Source organism: Coturnix japonica, chromosome 2 (assembly GCF_054131305.1).
Source record: "Coturnix japonica strain WE chromosome 2, WE-NBRP24, whole genome shotgun sequence".
NCBI lineage: Eukaryota > Metazoa > Chordata > Aves > Galliformes > Phasianidae > Coturnix > Coturnix japonica.
Genome location: NC_140664.1, coordinates 121,319,179 through 121,336,101, shown reverse-complemented (window position 1 = coordinate 121,336,101; position 16,923 = coordinate 121,319,179). Strand labels below are relative to the sequence as shown.

The 16,923-nt window shown below is 38.2% G+C and overlaps 1 protein-coding gene across 4 annotated transcripts in view; it reads left to right on the top strand.

Moving 5' to 3' along the window:
* The window catches only part of CUBN (cubilin), a 126,434-nt gene that overhangs the window by 89,083 nt on the left and 20,428 nt on the right, over positions 1–16,923 (top strand). For all 4 annotated transcript variants that reach the window (XM_015853475.3, XM_085538649.1, XM_085538650.1 and 1 more), the window contains 8 exons: positions 786–957; positions 1,796–2,002; positions 4,294–4,443; positions 5,307–5,428; positions 6,468–6,693; positions 8,809–8,996; positions 11,209–11,365; positions 12,703–12,852. In XM_015853475.3, the coding sequence (XP_015708961.2) occupies positions 786–957; positions 1,796–2,002; positions 4,294–4,443; positions 5,307–5,428; positions 6,468–6,693; positions 8,809–8,996; positions 11,209–11,365; positions 12,703–12,852 (1,372 nt within the window). The remainder of the gene's footprint in view (positions 1–785; positions 958–1,795; positions 2,003–4,293; positions 4,444–5,306; positions 5,429–6,467; positions 6,694–8,808; positions 8,997–11,208; positions 11,366–12,702; positions 12,853–16,923) is intronic.

Sequence of the window (16,923 nt, the reverse complement as noted above, 5' to 3'; positions counted from 1 at the left end):
AGCCAGGCAGAGGGGAGGACTTTAAGAAGCAGGCTTCAACATCATTAATTTAACAGTGGGTAGAGGTACCGCCAGCTCCTCTAGGCTCTTATGGACACCCAGGTAGGTTTGCAGCACAATCTGCAGGGTTCTCACCATGCAGCCCCTGACATGGCCGCATCACTCTCTGTCAGCATCTATCTCATCCCTAGCCTTTCCCTCCCAGCAAGGCAGAGTCCCCTACGTTACCTGTACCCTGAGCTCCACCAGTTTATTGTACTCAGTTTCTCATTTGTTCAGGTTAGCCGTACAGGATTTAGATTTACCATTATCAGAATCTAGCTCATGTACAAATGTGAGTGAGTTTTAAAAAGAATTCAAATGTGATCATTTGCAACGAAATGATCGTGATCAGTAGCTTTAGACTGAAGCTCTAAATATTTACCTGAAATACTGTTTTCTTTCCTAAACAAACTGTTCAAATTTTGGGAACAGTTTGTGTTTGTTTTGTTTGAGTTTTGACAAAGTAAGCAAGGTATTTTTAGTGTTTTACTTCAAAGCCTCATCTGCTCAAGTCAGTGGAAATTTGTTCTGAGGTTTTGAGTAGATCTGGGAGCTAATCTGCTGTGAGAGACATCAAGAAACTTTGCATTAAAGAGGTGAAGCACTGTTGTATAGTACAGGAGATCATAGAATCGTAGAATTACTCAGGTTGGAAAAGACCTCAAAGATCATCAAGTCCAAACGCAGCTTAACCATAGATGCTCATAAGAACCTACCTCAGAAGAGTTATTTTGACCCAACAGGTTTACAATGGCCTCAGACAGAACTCTCCCCGTCTGGTCAAGCTGTGTGGTGAGGTAAACCCAGGCACTGAAGTGAAATCCTCTGGAAACACTATGAAAGTTGTTTTGGTAACAGATATGTCCCATGCAACCAGAGGCTTCAGTGTCTCATACACATCCAGTGAAGATGCAGGTAAATTGTGTGTTTGAATTAAATGATTCATTTCATAACTAAATTGCTGGTGCGTGGTAAAAATGACTGGAGCAGCTAACAGATCTCTGATACCTTTTTCTCTCCCTTACATCTCTGGATGGGTGTATATCATCATTTAATTAGTTGAAAGGACTTGGAAAAATTGGGGGGATCTCTTGGAGTTATGGACTTTGAATCAAAAGAACAACCTCTGCTGGATCACAGTCCTTACTCACTACTGATTTATTGTTTTGTATTTAGTCCTATGTTAGAGATGATCTAAAGTGGGCCTATTCCGCGAAGAAATCTAAAAGGCATACTGCTGTAGACTACTTGAATAATTCAAGTGTTTCCTTATTACTCATGGGGGTAATTAATTTCCTGTAGCTTATGAAAGAGTTCTTCTAACCTACTTTCGTAAGCGTAGCCTCCAGGGACATGACTGGCAGACCTTTACTACTAGGGCCTTAAGTGTTTCAAACTTGATTCTTCCCCCACATATGCATCCTACTCTAGCATGGGCATGCTGCTATTGGGGTATATTCCAGAAAAATCTTCTCTTGAATTTAGAATTCGGGAATGGTTAGGAACTGAGCAGAACTGAGTTGGAACTGTAATGAGATTTTTCACAAATGCTTGTTGTGTTGGTAGTGCTTTTGAAATGCTTTTGTGCTGTGAGTAACAGTTATTATTTCTTCACTTTTTACATGTTTTTTATAGATTTGCAAATAACTTCCAAGGTAAGAATCCTCTTGTACAGGGAATTATGGACAGGGATATGTGTTCTGTTTGTACAAGAATCACTACAGTTTTAAAATAAATTGTTTTGTTTCTGCAGTTTGTGGTGGAACTCTGATGGGAAATACAGGTGGGAATTTCTCTTCTCCTGGTTATGATGGTGTTAAGAATTACACAAGTAAACTGAACTGTGAATGGACCATTGAAAATCCCTCCCACTACAACACTTCCATATATATCTCTTTTGAGGATTTCCACTTGGAACATCATCAGGACTGCCAGTACGACTACTTAGAGTTACGCATAGGTTGGTATGTTCAGAAAGAGAATGGGTTAAGCTTATCAAGATTCTGGTTGTGCAGCTATGTTTGTGCTGAATCTTGTTCATGTATTTGCAGAGACTGACTGTCGATTTGAAAGAGTGTTCATATGCGTGCCTCCCATCTTGTCTTTCAGCCCAGCAGTGGGGATTTCAGTGCTAGTGCAATGGATGCATGGGTCTCGTCACTCTTTCAGGACAGAAAATGCAGTCAGAGAGAAGTCATTAAAAAAATCATTTTGTCCATAGCCCATTCTCTCCTTGCTCTTAAGATATCTCCAGGGACAGCAGAAGTGGGTTAAAGAATCCTTTAATTATTTATAGGCTCTAGGCCACATACTTCAGTTTTGTAAACTATAAGGTGATTTTCCAAAAGCAAATTAGTATTTCCTGGGATACTTCATCACAAAATACCGATTAAAGCATTTTGAAAAAAGAATAGTAACAAGGTTATTGCACCAGTAATATCTCTGCATCTTTGGGCATGTTTAGCTACCCACAATAAAAAGCAATTGGAAATGTCATGTGGAAATCACTCAGCTAATGCTAAATGTAGTATGAAAGCTCCAGCTGTCTTCTTCAACAAAAGGATGAATCTGTAAGTCCCAGTGAGAGCAGGTTCTAATTTACCAGGAAATTGTTTCTGAAAGGTTGGGGTCTGAGAGCAGGAATCTGTTACATGCTCATATGCATTAATTTGAATGAGATCACTTGGTTGCATTGCATCAGTTTGTCATGTGCAGAGCCAAAGCATGCATTGCTGCAAAGCCTAACAATTCCTTCCCGCATATGCACTAGAACTGGGACGTAATAAAAAGAAAACTCTGAAAAATATGTAACAAAATGTTTCTGATCAATTACTCATCAGTTTTCACTAGCCCTGCTTTATTGCAAACCACAGACCTCCAAGAAATACAAACAAAAGAAAGAAGAAAAAAAAGTCAGTCTCTTTTTGCACTATAAGTTTTGTCATCTAAATAGCAATGCATATTCTGGCCATACTAGTGGATCTTCAGTTTCCCAAGAGCACTCACTTGGGAAACTGCCCTAATTCTGCTCTGCATGCTGACAAGTAACTTTTAATAAGCCGTGAAAAGCAGAAGGTGCAGACTATTGGTAAACTTAAGTAGATGCTCTTTCAGCCTCCCAATGCAGTAGATATGAATTTCTGGATAATCCAATTCAGCAAGAAGTCATCCAGAGAACCTAATGAAGCTGAGATGTATAAAATTATTTTGAGTTACCCATACTACACAGTTAATGATACTGTATGGAGAAAAGAGGAAAAAAAAAAAAAGGAAAAGAAAAAGAAAATAGAACTTAGTCTGTGTAGTTGTCTTTTTAAATAACATTATATGTCATCTTTCATCCTTGGGCTTCCAGTCATTTCCAACAGTGGGCTGTGTCACTGGATGTAACAGAAGGATGAAGCTACTCAGCCGTGTTATCTGGAATAACCATACTTGAGCTTTGAAGAATGCCCATTATTTCTCCTTTCTGCTCTCTTGACTTTGCAAGAACAGCCTGCCATTCTGCATGGAGCTAGGAGATGCTTTTGAATAGACAGTTTTAAGACCAACACACTGCTGATATTAGAAAAGCAGACTTAAGAATAGCATTACCAGGCTGTTGTGAGGAACACTATTGTACTTATTTTCCTTCTCCTGGACATATAACAGTAATAAACACGAATGGACTCTTCTACCACTATTCTGGAATATGAGCTGACATCTTTTCTTTTTTTGCTATACACAGAACAGTATATGGAGAAGAGATTTGCACAATTAATACAGCAGTAATAGCTTGCTCTTGGACCATATCCTTACATTGGAGAAAACTCAAAATCCCTGTTGAATTTAATGGTGGATGCCATGAGCACAGAGGCTCAATAGCCTTCCATGCAATAATGTCCTTGGGCCATCTCTTCCCTCTACTCTGACCCAAAACTTCTGTAGACTTGTTGCTGAATTTTCAGGCCTGATGAGTCCTATTGCACAAAAGCGTACAGGATATCAGGGAGAGCAGAGAAGGAGCTCAAGATATTAAAAGAATAATTAATGCAGCTTTGAAGAGAACATGGTCGAAGAGATTTAGATCCTGCCAATGAGCCGTAGAACTCTGAGTATACTTATAACAAATAATCCGATTGAACTGTTGTAACATATACTTTGTTTTCTAGTCAAAATCAAATAAAATACCTGTTTTTATTATGTACTCCTTTATGTTTCTGTACCTGTTTTAGGATTCAGAAAGTGTATTTCTTTATTTTCTTTGCTCAGGGGATGCTGATGGAGAGCTAATAGCCAGACTCTGTGGTCAGGCTGCACCATCAGTGCCACTTGTGATAGCTGCACCCCGGGTTTGGATGCACTTTGTAAGTGATGAAAACACAGAAGATAAAGGGTTCTTGGGCCATTACGTATTTGAAGGTAAATGAGTTGATAGACTATTGCCTTTGCTGACTAAGGAAAATGTTGGCGTTCATTTTGTGATACTGAGAATTCTCATACCATGGGATCAGCTCCCAGTGAGATCCTCAGAAGTTCTGCAGCTTCTGCAGCTATTTATATCCATCTGAAGCAAACATATGCTAGCAATTAGCTTTCAGATTTATTTTCTGCTTCTTTGTTCCCATTCCCTGAACCACATTTGAGTTTTTGCAATGCACTGCAACACCCAGAACAGCTGTCTGCTCTTGGGAATAGGGACATAGCAGGTAATACCAGCCAAGTTTGACTCACTTCAAATAGGCCTCCAGACTGCTAGCATGGCTGAGATGTGTTCTGCTGCTTGAACCTTTGCACTCATTTTGAAATCAATTTAGAGCCATTTCAGTGCAAATTACACCACTTTGCCATTTATGGCCCAGCCCAACTATTCTTTCTATCACAGCTGAATTTAGCCTTGGGGGTTATCTAGTCACATAGACAACTTTTTGTTTTGATTGTGCTGGCCCAAGAATGGCACCAGTTTGCCCAGGAGTCTGAGATAAACAAATGGAAGATAAGGCAGAAAAGACAGCTGTAAGTGTTAATTGCCAAAGGTTTTGCAGGGCTATACTAAGTGTGAGAATAAGTGTGAACTCTCAAGGTCATTAATCTGTTTACTCAGTAATTCAATGACAAAGGTTTTAAAAGTTGGGCTTTCCCAGTAAATTATTCACCCATGCATGTGTCATCCAAAATCACCTGTATCAGTCTAATTATAGTTTAGTACTACTTCAGGCTGAATAATATTCCAGTCACTTGCTTATAGTGTTCAGTGTATTGAAATGTTACTTTTTTTTCTACAGCCTGTGGTGGTATACAGTCAGATGAAAGGGGATTTATCTCAAGTCCTAACTATCCAGAGCCATATGGCAACCTGAATCACTGCTCCTGGCTATTGGAAGCCCCTGAAGGTGAAACCATCACTGTGAGTAATAATGCCTTGACTGTGTTTGCTCATTTACAAGAAGATTTTAGTAGAATGCAAAAGCTCTGTTTAATCCACAAATTTGTTTAAAGCAGAACTAATCTTTAATTTCAAAGGACAGAGTAGCTCCCCACTCAGTGAAGGCAGACAAACCTTTTCTATTATATGCCACCAGTTTCAGTTGCTGGTACCAAACTTGAAAAATTTAAGCTATGTTTTGTATTTGGTCTTTGCCTCAGGCAAAGCTCTTTTAGAAATGAATACAGGGTAAACAGTTACAGAATGAATTTCTATGTATTTGCTAAACCTTTTCATCACAAAGATTCTAATTCTGGAAGTTGTACAGGAAAAAACACAGCCCTTATTGGCCAGGCAGTCAGTAGCGTACCTCAGTATTGCAATGTCAACAAATCAGGAATCTGCTAGAGCGACAACCTATACCTTTAAACTGGAAATCCTTCCTGTGCATATCAACCCAAGGGCAAATAGTTATCAGTGAGGGAGGGAGACAACAGCAGTAGCTGCCTTCCCAGACTAGTTTATTACGCAATGAGTTCAGACCCATAGGAACCAACCGTGCAACTGTTTCTCTCAGATTTAGTAGCAACTAGCATTATTTTTAGCAACTGCTAAGTGTTTTGATTCAAAGTAATAGGAGAAAAAAAAAGCCTTATCTTTCAGCTTAAATAGCTACTTATACTCCCATAATCAGAAGCTTTGAGAGCCGAAGAGCAGTTCAGTATTTGTACATATTTGAGACAGAGACAGTTCTGAAGGATATATTTAATTTCAAATGTATGACTGAATCCAAATATTCCTTGTTTTGAACTCGTATGTTTCTCTTTCAGTTTTCATGATAAGTATCTGCTGTTACTTATAGCACTGAGAGTCCAAGGAAAACTTGTAGGAAAGCATGATGGGGAAGTCAGGTTCAGAGCATACCCCAGAACTGTTGTGCTTGGATGGTTACAGGACCTGACTGGAGTTGCTTAACTCTCCGCCAGTGCTAGGTTCTGAAGTTCGCTTTTGTCTGTTGCAGCTCAATTTTACAGCCTTCCATGTTGAAAATCATTCACTTTGTAAGTGGGACTCTGTTACTATCCTGAATGGTGGCTCTCCTGGGTCTCCTGTCATAGGAAGGTACTGTGGAAACATATCCCCTGGGATCATTCAGTCAGGCTCCAACAAGCTACTGGTTATCTTTAATTCTGACCACTCAATTCAAGGAGGTGGGTTTTATGCAACATGGACAGCAGAATCTCTAGGTAAGAGAAAAATTACTGTTTTTTCTTGGTCTAGCACAGCAATATATCATATCTACCCAGCGCTTTTCAAGTGCAAAATGAAACATGATTCTTCCTCTTTAATTACATTTGTGTTACAGAACAAAATATGTCAACATCTTCAGCATTCCTGAGAGAAGCTAGTATTAAAATAGTATTAAGCTAGTGTTTATTAATCTCACACAATAAAATCAGTTTTGGAAAGATGTACTTTTTAAGCCTCCTACTGGCAATTTCTTGATGCCTGTAAATTGCTCCCATGCTCATTATCCTTCCAGCAGTGGTATCTTTTGTCAGCAACTGTGAAACGTTTGTTTCTCAAACGTTATTTGTTTCACAGTTTGATTTGTTTTAAGCATTTAAAACTGGAAAAGAGATCAGTTTCAAAATAGGAGCAGACAGAAATTCTTAAAGAGCACTTATGACTCAGCAGCCCTAAAACTTCTAACTTTAATGGAGGTGTTGGTACTCTTTTGAGGGTGGTGTGCATGCATGACTAAATTGGTACGTTTTAAGAAGCTAACTTCCCCCTCTTGAAGCTATCTGTTGAAAATATAATCTCTTTGGATATAAAAAATAATGAAGGTGATTCACCATCTGCACGCTGTCCTTCAGGCGGTGACTAACTGCAAGTCTAGATATGACGATTGGTGACAGGGAAGAATTCAGTGCATCTTCTTGCCTCAGCACAGAGCATACAGTGCTTTCTCCACCATCACCTTCAGCTGCAATCCTGGCTGCTGCTGACTAGCTTTCCATCAGTTAATGATGTAATGGTCCACACAGGCAGTTAATATGCCTGAGTTGAATATTAGTGACTGCCTGATAAAGGGAGTACTTTCTTACGTGTACCAATAGTTTGTGCTTGTGTAAGAATACACTGTCTAAGCAGATTTTGACACTTTTCAGTGTTGTCACTGGGATTTCATGCACAAGGAAGGCCAGCCTTCACTGATACAATAGACACCAGCATACAAGTGCTATGTGCATATTCAGTATTCTCTCTGTGAAGATTTCTTTTTTCTTTTAGAGACTTTCTTACCTTTCCTCAATTTTCTTCTCATTCATCCGCTAAGAAACTTTAGGTTTGCATTCTGGATGTGTGAGCAAAACATGCCTTCATATTCCTATCCCAAACACAATTGCCACTATCTAACACAGATAAAATAATACTAAAATCTTCCTTTGAAATCTAATATATACATTGTTAATTGTGGAAAAATAGGACTGTTATAAAACTTCTATTTTTTTGCTCTTCATCCTTCATACATGATCTATGAAATAATAATAATGGGTTCCTTATACTGTACACTTAGCCCTAGTAAATTATTCTTGGCGGAGTATCCACAAGTATGTTTCACTTTAACCCAGGTCATTATGTATAAGAGCATGAGATGCAGCAGAGCCATGGCCAGCTATTTCCTTTTATAAACGAATCTGTTAACAATTTCTAAAGGCATGTTTTTTAGCCCTCTCCCTAATCCTACAGAGATGCACAGAGCTGCCTGGGCTGGAGGAGACGTCACTATTTTGCCCTGGGTGAATGGATATAACCTGAGTAGATTCACATGGGGAACTGGAATATTCGTGTAATATGGGATAAGAAAAATAAGGAATCAGCATAGATTGAGCTTTTTTTTTTTTCCCCAGAGAACTTCTCTGAATGGCTGTCAGTCATTACGTGCATGCCTTGGTGTGCAGGAGGGAACTTGTGCAAATCTTGGGAGAAATTCCTTATTAATTTATTTCTGATGTTTACTCTTTATGTAAGCAATATTCATTTCTCATTGTCAGGGGCACTTGGATGAGCCAGTGCAAAAGGATACAAAATGGCAAGGAGAGAAACCTTGTGTAGAAAATAAAGCCAAACACAAGGGATAGCTTCTTGAGGGAAGTTACCTCCCTGCTGCTCCTGGGAGGAGAAGGGAAATGAAGAGAGGGAGAAAAGAAATGAAGGAAGAGATGCGTTTGGATGGGCACTGGGGCTTCTCCTCTCTCAGCCTTGCAGCCACAGCAGCAAGCAGACATTCAAAGATTTCAGGCAGCATGAACAGGAAATATTTTAACATTTCTCTCACTTGTTTCTCATTTCTCTAGGATGTGGTGGGATCATTCATTCAGATAGTGGTATGATCAGATCTCCTCATTGGCCTCAAAACTTTCCCATGAACACCAGATGCGTGTGGACCATCATTACGCATGAAAGCAAACACCTGGAGATGATCTTCCACAATAACTTCCAGATCCCATCTAATGATGGAAGCTGCCAGAGCAGCTTTGTGAAGGTAAAATGATTTCTCAGCAGACCAGCACTTTAAGAAGTCACGATTACAGAGTTTTGTTTTACAGTCACGTTGTGGTTAAGATGTCAGGACAAAAAAAAAACCAGGGAAATTTAAGGTGGAGTCCTTGTGCCAATACAGTCTATTTCCCATACATTTTGAGAACTGTCTATTTCTAATTTCAGCAGCACTTGAGGCTCCACCTCCAGAAGGGTCCCCTTCCCTTCAATACTGCTGCCGAAATGACAGATATGAGCAAAGTACACATGGCTTCAGAACCAGGAAATAATGAGAAAATTTTGGGAAATGCAAAGACCTTTTGAATTATTCCAATGAGTTACAAACAGCAGTGTGACACAATGCTTCTACAAAACTTGTGAGCCATTCAAACCACACTAATCATTATTTTTTCTTATTTTAGACTACAAAGATAGCATTCTTATCTTTCATAGGTAGGTAGTCAACAGCCACTTGTTTTCAGAGCAATAGAATGGACTGGACATGCCTTGAATTTTTCACAGTGTCACTTTTTTTTCTCAGGCATTTGGCATATGTTCAGTGTTTTTGTGCACATTTTCTCTGCAGCAGTACAACTCCCACTTGCAATAAAGGTCAAATGTTATTTGACAACATGTAGGAAGTCTTGAACAGCTTTACATCTTATATTACAGCTTAGATTTACATCTAGTAACTTAGAAGCTTTACTTGCACTCATTTCTGAAAGCTGTGGAAAAACTTATTTAGCCACTGACTGATTAATGTAATATAATATTAATAGCTTAATATTACTTAGTAAAGGTGCTTTAAATTTGTATTTCTAAACTGTTCCAAATTACATGGGAAAAAACATATCAATTGGCGATATTCTCCTAAGTGAAAAACCTGAACAATTTGGTGATGTTCACCTTGAGTTATTTTGAGTTACGTATCTGGATATAAAGAAATGCTGAGCAGATGTAAGTTTCTCATGTTCATTCTAGGCTGAGAAGCCAAAAAGAAGGAATCCAAAATCAATAGTGACTGTGCAAAATCTTGGACTGGCCATGCTTTATTTATATTAATCCTTTGAGCATTCATTGCCTCAAACACCTGGCCAGATGAATGAGGTTATTCATATACCTACACTTACAGACTAACCCTTGGCTAACCCTTTCTAGGGTGATTTCTTAGACAAATCACAATTTTATATGGCTGTTCTATATCCACTCTGATTTATTTCAAATACGTTAATTAAAAACTGATTGATTATTTATTTATCATATGTTTTTGGTTTACAATACAATCAAAAACTGGTAAATACATACATTATTACAGTAAATCCTTGTTGCTTTTTTTTTCTTATAGGAGTGTTTGCCATATAACATCTTGATTCAAGAAATGATTGAAACACTAAGACACTTAAAATATTTATTCCTATGTTTCATTTTATTTGTGTGCTGAAATTCAGTGCCTAAAGTGTGAACCTCAAGTACATGTTCAAATATTTAATTGATGGAGATTTCACTTAAATGACTCTTTAAACGTGCACACGATTCTTGAATGCACAGTTTGATCAAACACAAATGAGCTAATGATACAATTAAAGTAGTATTTTAGAAAAGGAATGTTTTTCGTTATTATACTTTTGTGAATGATATTAATTTTGACTGTCATTTAATACTAGTCATTGAACAAGAAAATGCAACATAGCAAAAACTGGAAGAATTTTTGATTATCAAGGCTGGATATTAAGAATCCAGATTTTCCAGATTAGTGCTACTAAATTAACCCCTAGGTTTTTGTTGAATTTTATTATGAATAATGTATTTTTTTCATTTAATAATTCATTGTGTATACTGATATTCACACCAATGGAGTATATGGAGGTAAGTTAGCCAAGACAAAGCAGTGGTAGGTGATGTGCATAAAATGTTTTTCTCCAGTTTTCGGGGCCTGAACTACATTTGCTGTGCTCTTTGTAAAGGGTTGGAGCAGATGACCTCAGATGCCTTCAGAAGTGCCTTGAACCCAAATTTTTCTGTGACTGACTCCTTGGTTAAGTCTTTTTGTACTTGCTGACTGTAAAGTGAATGAATATGTTTAGCTCCAATGTAGACATCTAAGTTTTAGTGTGGGATGAATCCTACCTTAAGTCCATGGGAAGAACAGTTGTATATGTAATTCCTGCTACATGGACTGCAAAAACACTGAACTATTTCTATTTTGGTCTTGTCAGGTATGGCAAGGAAATCATGAAGAAGAAGCAGCTTTGTTAGCTACAGGATGTGGAACTTCAGCTCCTGACCCTGTTATCGCTCCAAACAATATCATAACAACAGTTTTTCAGTCTCAAGATGCTCCTGGGAAAGGTTTCTCTGCATCTTTCACAAGCAGTAAGTGGCATTTAAGCCAGATGGCTGCTCTAAACTTCCACTTTGGATTAGTTTATGTGTGTGTATCAGGGCCGGCCTCAGTCCAATGATGTGTGGAAGCTACTACGCAGCTTTTGAACACGAGAACTCCCTTACTAAATGAAATGGGAGCACTGTATGCTCCAGTTTTGGAGCATCACCGATGGCCCATGCCATTCACATAAGCTGTTCTCAGAAGAGATGACTTCTCAAAATGTGTGCTGGCTTTTGCTTTGCTTTGTTATATTCGCAGTTCACGTAGTTAAAGTGACAGTTCTTGTGTGGACCTCTCAGTTTGTTTTTTTCCTCAGCACATGTGTTTCCTGGGGGCCAAACTCACTGGAAGTGTAGAAGGTAGCACTCAATCACCATCAGTTGTTTGCGGCTTTGTTTGTAGGACGCTGCCAGAGGGAACCACTTTCCTTTTGCTGGATTCAGATTAGAAAAGTGATAAATTAAGTGCTTGAAAGAAGACACTATTGAAGCATAAATAATTCTGAAATGAAATGGCTTTTCTTTTTGCAATGTCTGAGCTAATGTTGTCAGTATCAACTAATAGGGAAGTGCAGCCTCTTAATGGAGAAAATGAGACTTCACAAGCCTGTTTCTAATCTTATACCAGCATTTTACTGCACACTGTTCTTTCTTTTTAAGCCTGTAGCTAAAGGCTTAATATAAATAGTGATGATAATAGTAATAAAACTTAATAAAACAAAGCTACAAGCTTAAAATAAAGAGAAGCCCCTAGTGATATTCCAAAATCATTTTGATCAGACTGAAAATGAACAGTTCTGTGTGCTTGAGAAGTTCTGAGCAGCAAACCTCTGTTGCCTGCAAACCACCCAGAGCTGGCCCTACTGCAGGCTGGATCCCCCTGTCTGTCAGAAACGAAGCACAAATGCAAACACTTGGACTAACACAGGCAGTTTCAAAAGAAGCTACATTGCTGATGTGTCCCAGTAGCCACCCCAGCCAATTCAGCCAAACTTGTTTGTACAAAGGGACTTTGAAATGTGCAAGTTCTGCGCCCTTAAGAGCAGCAGTGCTGTGTTATGGTCACTGAATGGGAGGGCTGCAGCCTGGTCTTATCCACAAACTGCCAATAAACTATGGAAGGCAGGAAGGTCCTGTTTCCCCAAAACACTTCTGTGTGCTTGTGTAAGACCTACTTTTCCCATCATGGTCTATATGACTCCCTGGCTTTTTGATCAGCCTCTTAAGGAGAGATGAGGTCTATATGTTATTGGTTTTGCTTCTGAAAAACTGAAATGATATTATCACCCAGAGTTTAACCATGCCTTATTTGTTTCTGTTTGCAGGATGTGGAATAAATTTTACCAGTCCTGCAGGTCGGATTATCTCTCCTAACTACCCTAGTCAGTATGACAACAACTTGAACTGCAGTTATATCATAGATCAGGGGCCGCAGTCACTGGTAATCCTAGAGTTTGAGACGTTCCACTTAGAAGGTAATTGGTTCTTTGTTATGTGCACATGTAAGTGTAACTTCTTACTTGAAAACATCCAAGTCCTTTACCATGGAAAAGGGTTTATGGTTTAATTTCCATTCTGAAAACTATTTATAGATGAATATTTACAGAGAGAGTTTGCATGGTTTCAGTTTTGTGTCATTGAAGAAGGGTGAAGATAGAGCTCAGGTATATTTCACAACACTGAAGCTGGGAATTTGCCAGGTGGTTGGAGCACGAGGGACTGTGGACAATTTGCATGTTCGTTCCTGTCTTTTTTTTTTACCACTCAATTTATCGTCTTGTTGATCTTTGTCCAGCTGTTTTGCTTTCCACTGTTTCTGTCTTCCTAAATGATAAATTTTATATAAATACACCTGAATCTTATACAAGGATGTAAGAACATCTAAAAGTGAAATTAAGTGAAAGACTGAAGTAACTGAAATGCTGTAGAAGTTGTTACCCTATACTTGACCATGAACAAAAGTCCCTCTTGAGATTTTTCATGTCTGGTACTATTTAGACAAGAAATAATGGATATAATATCTGTCCTTACTGGTGTGAGTGGTCAGACTTTCCAAACTTTGATAGGAATGGGTTTTCATGGATGGAAATGTCATGAAAATATGGAGTATGTCCAAACTATTCAGATGGCAGAGAAAATTTTGTGTAATTTGTTACTGAACTGAGGTGCATATTTTTTTCTCCAGACCAAACCACAGAGTTAAGAAATAAGTTTATTTAATTTTATTTTTAAGTTTTCAAATTGTTTTTAATTCAAAGCTAATTCAAAACTTCAGGAGGGACCTCACTGCAATCTTTCAGCACATACAGGGAGCTTATAAGCAAAAGGAAGACTGACTTTTTACATTGGCAGATAGTGACAGGGCAAGGGGGGATGGTTCTTAATTAAAAGAGGGGAGATTTGGGTTAAATGTTAGGAGGAAATTCTTTACTCAGTGATGAGGCACTTGTCGCTGCTGCCCAGAGAAGTTCTGTGTGCTCCATCAAAGCTTGGGATGGGTCCCTGGGGAGCCTCAGCTGGTGGGTGGCAGCTCTGCTCATGGCAGGGGCTTGAAAATGGCTTGGACATAAGAAGTACTAAAGATACTCTATTTCTTGTGGAGCAATTAGCAATTTGACCTTCTATTGTTGTATGCTTACTTAGGCCACATAAAATAAAAGTCCATGAAAGGAAAGAACTTTGGTTATCAGCTAAAGGGCAGCTGGTTGTAACAGGAAGTATGACACTTTCCAGTGTCATTATGTGTTTCTTATTAATCTTCTTCAGAATCTTTTATCAAAGAGAAATTGTGTGGGTTTAATGGGAAAGAACATTGAAGCCGCTGTCTTGCAAACTATCATGCAGAAGTGAATGTGTATATAGCAGACCCACTGAATCTGTTTAGCACACGCCTCAGGGTTTTCAGCGTGAACTCCCTCAGTTCTTTCACAAAAGCAGGACAATATTTAGCAGTGTTTGTTAAAACCATTTCCAGTTATTCTGTACGTATGGAATCACTGCACCTGCTGAGTTTTTTGCTGAGTGTGGCCTTTAAAATTGCTGCTGTACTAGCACAGATGTTCTATATTGGGTTATTAAAGTTTAGTTCCATTTCCAATTGCTATAATTTATTACCTATTTGACCTCTAATAAGAAATCCAATTGGTTTTTCTTGTGCTGTTTTTTTTTCATGGTCATTTAGTAATGAAATGGAGTATCTAAAGTAATGCCTGTAAGGCATACGTATCTCACTGACTTAACTGGTTGAGATACTGTTTCAGACAATTAGAAGGCAGGAAGCAATTGGCCATAGTGCAGTGACACATTAAATAACTTCATGGGTTAGTCACAGATTTCTGCTGTATAGTGGCTATGTTTCCAGTTAAAATGAGAGGCCTGTTCTCTTTAAATAGAATTACTGTAAATGAGGCCGCTAACCTACAGCAGTGATACTAAGACAGGAACCTAATGAATATGACATACATGTACTTAAATATATATTAAGTACTAAATGTAGCGAGTAACAACTCAGAATATAAGAGAACTGGAGAAAACTGCATTTGCTGATGTGATTTGTCAAAATATAATCTAAATTGCCTACTTTTGGTAGGCAGGAGATATATTTCTTTCTAACCTTGATATTTTGAAAATAGGCATCTAGTTTAGATTTATCACCTAGACTTATCTCCTGTAGTGAAGTGCAAGAAATGATGCTTCGAACTCAAGGACAAATATGCTGTACAGGTGAACTGAATTCCCTTCTGAATGCTTCTCTTAACCCATTGACTATTATAGGTAGCTGTAGAGAGTAACTCACACATTTAAGATTTATTCATCAAAACGTAAGCAAGATTAACCCTTTGAAATGAATTTGACTCTCTGATTTCCTTGCAGCCTGAAAATGCAACAGTGATAGTAATCCTAAATCTGTCCTTAATCCTCGAATCAAAAGTCTACTCAAACCTCATGTATTAGAATTAGCCATCAAATCTTATCTATATTTACTTGTGTCTAGGAAATAATCACATCCTTCCACTGTTCACCATCTTTATTCAGATGATCTTCCCTACAAATTCAGCTTCAGTACAAATAGTGAATTATTAAATGGCTGTTGTTCTCTTCTGTTAAAACATCCGATATGAGTTCCAAGTGTTGGAAAATTAGAAGAAATGGATGTGGGCCTCCTGCTTTTAGAATTCTGTCATATTTATACTCTGTCTTCACAATACAACTGCATTCTGTTGTTACCATGTCAACATGAAAAATGCTTTAATAACCTATTATTCCCCTCCCTTTTTTTTTAACACGCAGCTGTAATCTTGCAGTCTGAGAATGAGTTACAGCTTCATTGCAGTCTTCTCTATCTGCTTCCTCAGTTGTTACCAGACATTTTGCAATAGATTATTTTGAAAGAGGGTATATTAAAAAGACTTGTAATTCCTTGCTTTCCAAATAGTATCTTGTGCTAAGTATCTGGTTAACATATTGCACTGAAGTATATACCTGCGTAATGTTTCTTCTACATCATTAAATAGTATTTGTATTACCATAAATCCCAGGTGCTACGGTTGTTAGTCAAGACCTCATTATTTTAAGCTTTGTGGATATTAAACAAAGGTGGGTTATCCTGTCTCAGTGTAAAAAGAAGCAGAACTTGTGACTGTAATCAGAAAGATTGGAAGAGGACATTGCTATCAGTGATTTAAAAAAAAATAGTAGGGGCCTACATGCAGTCAAGGTTTTTGTGCTGGTATCCCATCAAATAGATTATTTTATGGAGTACAGTGACACTGGTCTGAGGTTTTTACTGATAAATTCCTGCTAAATAGAGAGAACACAGAGCTATATTTCAAAATGTAAGGACAACTGAATCGTTTGTCATCTGACCTTTGGAAACCAGCATCTATCAGTGCTGTGTTGTACCGAGAGATGACAAATAGAGGAGAGGTTGTCAACAAAAGGCCTCTAAGGCAAGTACAAGCAGAAATTTAGAGAAGGGAACATATTCACATCATACCAAGTAACTGATCCTTGCAGCAGTATTTGGAAGAAATTTTGTCAAGGCCAGCAAACAAATGTACAGTAACTATGACTGAAAATTACTATTTCTTGGTGAGAGTTAGAGCTATGCTGAAGGACAGGAACAAGTGTATCTTAAAGATAATAACTAGGAAAGTGTGTCTTAAAGATAATAACTAGGAAAGTAACTTACATTTATTTATTTAAATAACTAAACAAGTAACCAAGAGAGATCCAAATCACTGACATAGACCTGATTAGGGCAGGTCCAGAAGGAGGATATGAGGGAAGACTAGGGGGGGGAAAAGCTCTCCTACTCAATGATTTTGTTCAGAGACAGAAATAAGATTTTAGTCTGAGCAGAAAGAGGCCTGGAGGAGGGAAATAGATCTATGTAGTCATCAGCATAGAAACAGTAGTTGCATCTGCCCTTGGAAATGTAATTATACAAAGCTAATGTGGAGATAAAGAGAGGACAATGGTAGAGGAGATGTCTTATTGAATTCTTGCAGATGTATTAGAAGAGTGGAATACAGTCATGCCAGAAG